This window comes from Lactuca virosa, chromosome 2, assembly GCF_052849685.1.
Source record: "Lactuca virosa cultivar CGN04683 chromosome 2, Lactuca_virosa_CGN04683_v6, whole genome shotgun sequence".
In the NCBI taxonomy this organism is placed as follows: Eukaryota; Viridiplantae; Streptophyta; class Magnoliopsida; order Asterales; family Asteraceae; genus Lactuca; species Lactuca virosa.
This window is the reverse complement of record NC_136427.1, coordinates 128,454,665-128,457,762: the sequence shown is the minus strand read 5'-3', so window position 1 is coordinate 128,457,762 and position 3,098 is coordinate 128,454,665. Positions and strand designations below refer to the sequence as shown.

The 3,098-nt window shown below is 26.4% G+C and overlaps 1 protein-coding gene across 1 annotated transcript; it reads left to right on the top strand.

Moving 5' to 3' along the window:
* Nucleotides 1-202: 202 nt before the first annotated feature.
* LOC145157751 (protein FAR-RED ELONGATED HYPOCOTYL 3-like) lies at nucleotides 203-2,707 on the top strand. Its single transcript, XM_079076747.1, has 5 exons — nucleotides 203-495; nucleotides 686-818; nucleotides 1,123-1,539; nucleotides 2,029-2,648; nucleotides 2,704-2,707. Exons 1-5 carry the CDS (start codon nucleotides 203-205, stop codon nucleotides 2,705-2,707), a joined length of 1,467 nt encoding a protein of 488 aa, XP_078932873.1.
* Nucleotides 2,708-3,098: the final 391 nt, after the last annotated feature.

Below are 3,098 nucleotides of genomic sequence, written 5' to 3'. Positions count from 1 at the left end.
TTCAAATTCAAGAGTTGTTGGTTGTCAAGCAAAGATTATATTTGAATCTATCTATGGAACTTCAGATTATAAAGTTTTTTAGTTTGATGAACTTCACAACTATCCACTTGAGAAGAGAAGTGATTCAAAAAAACCAAGGCAAATGTCACATTCAGAAAAAGAGTTTATAGTGTGTGCTTCCACATCAAAAATAGGTCCAACTATGGCTCATAAGTTGAGGGCAAGTCTGAGAGGTGGGTATGAGTTTGTAAAGCCTAAAGTAGTTGACTATAAAAATTTATGGAGAGATATCAACAGGGTTATAGGTTATAAAGATGCTCAAATGATAGTAAACACAATGAATGATCGCCGCACTCACTATCCAAATTACTCATTTGACTTTAATTGTCAAGATGATGTTTTGGACTTTATGTTTTGGGCTGATGAAATGGACAAGGCATATTATGTTGCATTTGGTGATGCTATCTCGTTTGATGCGACTCTCCGAACAAACAAGTAAGTTATTTTATCTACTTTTTTATAGTTTAATCATATATGAATATTTTAACTTTATGTTTAATGTTTAGTTTTTAATATTGAAAATATTTTAATAATATACTATAAATATATTCATACATGAATATTTTTATATTCACTTATGAATACATCAAAAATTGACTTTAATGAACATTTTTTTGTGTTATAGGTATCGAATGGTTTTTGTTCCATTTACTGCTATTGACCATCATAAAAAAGCAGTTACTGTTGGAGCGGGGTTGCTAAGAAATGAAAGCATTGAGTCCTACTCTTGGTATCTTAAATCGATTCTTAAAAATCATGTAAAATAACCAACACTTGTTTTAACCGATCAAGATGCTGCAATAAAACCAGTTATTGAGAATGTGTTTCCTAATTCAAAGAACCGATTATGTATGTGGCATATAATGAAGAAGTTGAAAAACAAGGTATTATTTTAATATATTTCAAATATGTTACATAGTATTTAGTTATTTATAGATGAATATAGTAATTTTTTGAAATATTAGTATATTCATTTATGAATATTTATTATTATTTTACTTATTAATATTTATTCATTTATGAATAAATATAGAAGTTTATTTTATTTTTGTTTTAATACAGATATCAGATGATTTATTTACGAACACAAACTTTAAAAAAAGATTCTCGAAGCTTGTTTGGGACATAAATATGAAACCTGATGTCTTTGAGGTGAAGTGGGGTTTGCTTATGAAGGAATTCAATCTTGAAGAGACAATATGGTTTAAAGACATGTTTACAAAACGTGATTCATGGATACCTGGATATTTTAACAATATTCCAATGTGTGGGTCGATGAAGACTACGTCGAGGTCAGAGAGTATGAATTCATTCTTTAATACCTACTCAGAAAGTGGTAATTTACTTTTGAAATTCATGATGAATTACGACACTGCCATTCAAAAGCAATGTAATACTCAACGAGAGCTTGATAAGGCATCAAAGAAAGCATCATATAAAATGCAAACACATCGAGAAATAGAACTACAAACATCAAAAGTTTATACAAGTACATTATTTTTTGAGGTTCAAAAGGAATATATATATATATATATATATATATATATATATATATATATATATATATATATATTGAAGATGGTTGGGAAGTTTACATTGTGCAACACAACAATAGTAAAAGCGAATTTAAAAATGAATTTAAGGTAATTTAATAGTTTTTTATGAATAATGTAATGTTTATATATGAATATGAGAATATTCATATATGAATATTCTAACCATTTTAAAATTAGAACATGTTCATATATGAATTTAAATTCATATCTTATATGAATATTTACAATGTGATTATTCATATATGAATATTTATTTATTATTATTCATATATGAATATGTATTATTGTATATGATTAGAATGTAATATTCATATATGAATACTTATATATGATTGTTCATATATGAGTATTCATATATGAATTTAAATGTTTAAATTGTTTTTTCATTTTTTTTATTATGTTTTTGTATCAGGTTGAAATAAAAGCCGAAGAGAAAGAATTAAATTGCAGTTGTGAATATTTCAAGCATATGAGTGTTTTATGCAGACATGATTTTACAATAATGATGAGATGTGGTGTTAAAGAAATTCCTGAAAGGTACATTCTGAAAAGATGGAGAAAGGATGTGATATCAAGAAATTATCGTTTTAGTTCTCTTCAATCCGATTCATGGGATTGTGAGAATGTGAAGCTAGTCAATGATTCATATTATAGTTTTGAATCATATTTGGATATATTAAGAGATGGCAAAAAGAAATTGGCTTTGTTTGCTGAGAAACAACAGATGTTGTTGAAGGAATTTGAGAGTGATTATACATCTGTTGGATTGAAAATCAAGACGGATGGTGAAGTCGTATGCCAGCTTATGGGTGTTTCTATTCCTATTCCAAAAGAGATTAATATACATGTTCCTCAAGTTCAAAGCAATAAAGGTTATGGAATCAAGAAAAGAATTCCAAGTGCAGGTGAAGTAGCATATGAAAATTCTAAAAAAGAACATAGAATGTGCTCAGGATGTGGAAAACGAGTTCCTCATAATTTACGTACATGTCCAGTAAGAATTGCAGCTGCTCAATCAACAAAAGACAATAGGTTTTTTGTTTTAATTTTAAGTTTTCTGGTTCTATTCATTTATGAATATATGCAGATAATAACCATAAACAATAATATTCATGTATGAATAATACACATTTATATGGATATGGTAAATTGATATGTGAAATACATGTTATTTTAAAATAAATATATCATATTTGTTTTTTAATTTTCTAATAAATAAGTTATATTGATATGGTAAATTGATATGTGAAATACACATATTATTCGTAAATTATTCATAAATGAATAGATAATATGTGGATTCATTTATCATTGAAGATGGTATTATTTACATATTAAAGGTAAATGAATATATCATGTTGGTATTCATTTATGAATAAATTTAAATAAAATTGAAAACTAGCATAAATGAATACATCATAAATGAATATAAATATGTGAACTTTGTTATACTAATAAATAAGTTATATTCATATCTAAACT

What these genes read in the sequence shown, in the direction of transcription:
- LOC145157751 (XM_079076747.1), top strand. Translation starts at nt 203, where the DNA reads ATGGCTCATAAGTTGAGGGCAAGTCTGAGAGGTGGGTATGAGTTTGTA. An exon ending in GCGACTCTCCGAACAAACAA is followed by an intron (nt 496 to 685) that starts GTAAGTTATTTT and finishes TTTGTGTTATAG; the next exon opens with GTATCGAATGGTTTTTGTTC. An exon ending in AATCGATTCTTAAAAATCAT is followed by an intron (nt 819 to 1,122) that starts GTAAAATAACCA and finishes GTTTTAATACAG; the next exon opens with ATATCAGATGATTTATTTAC.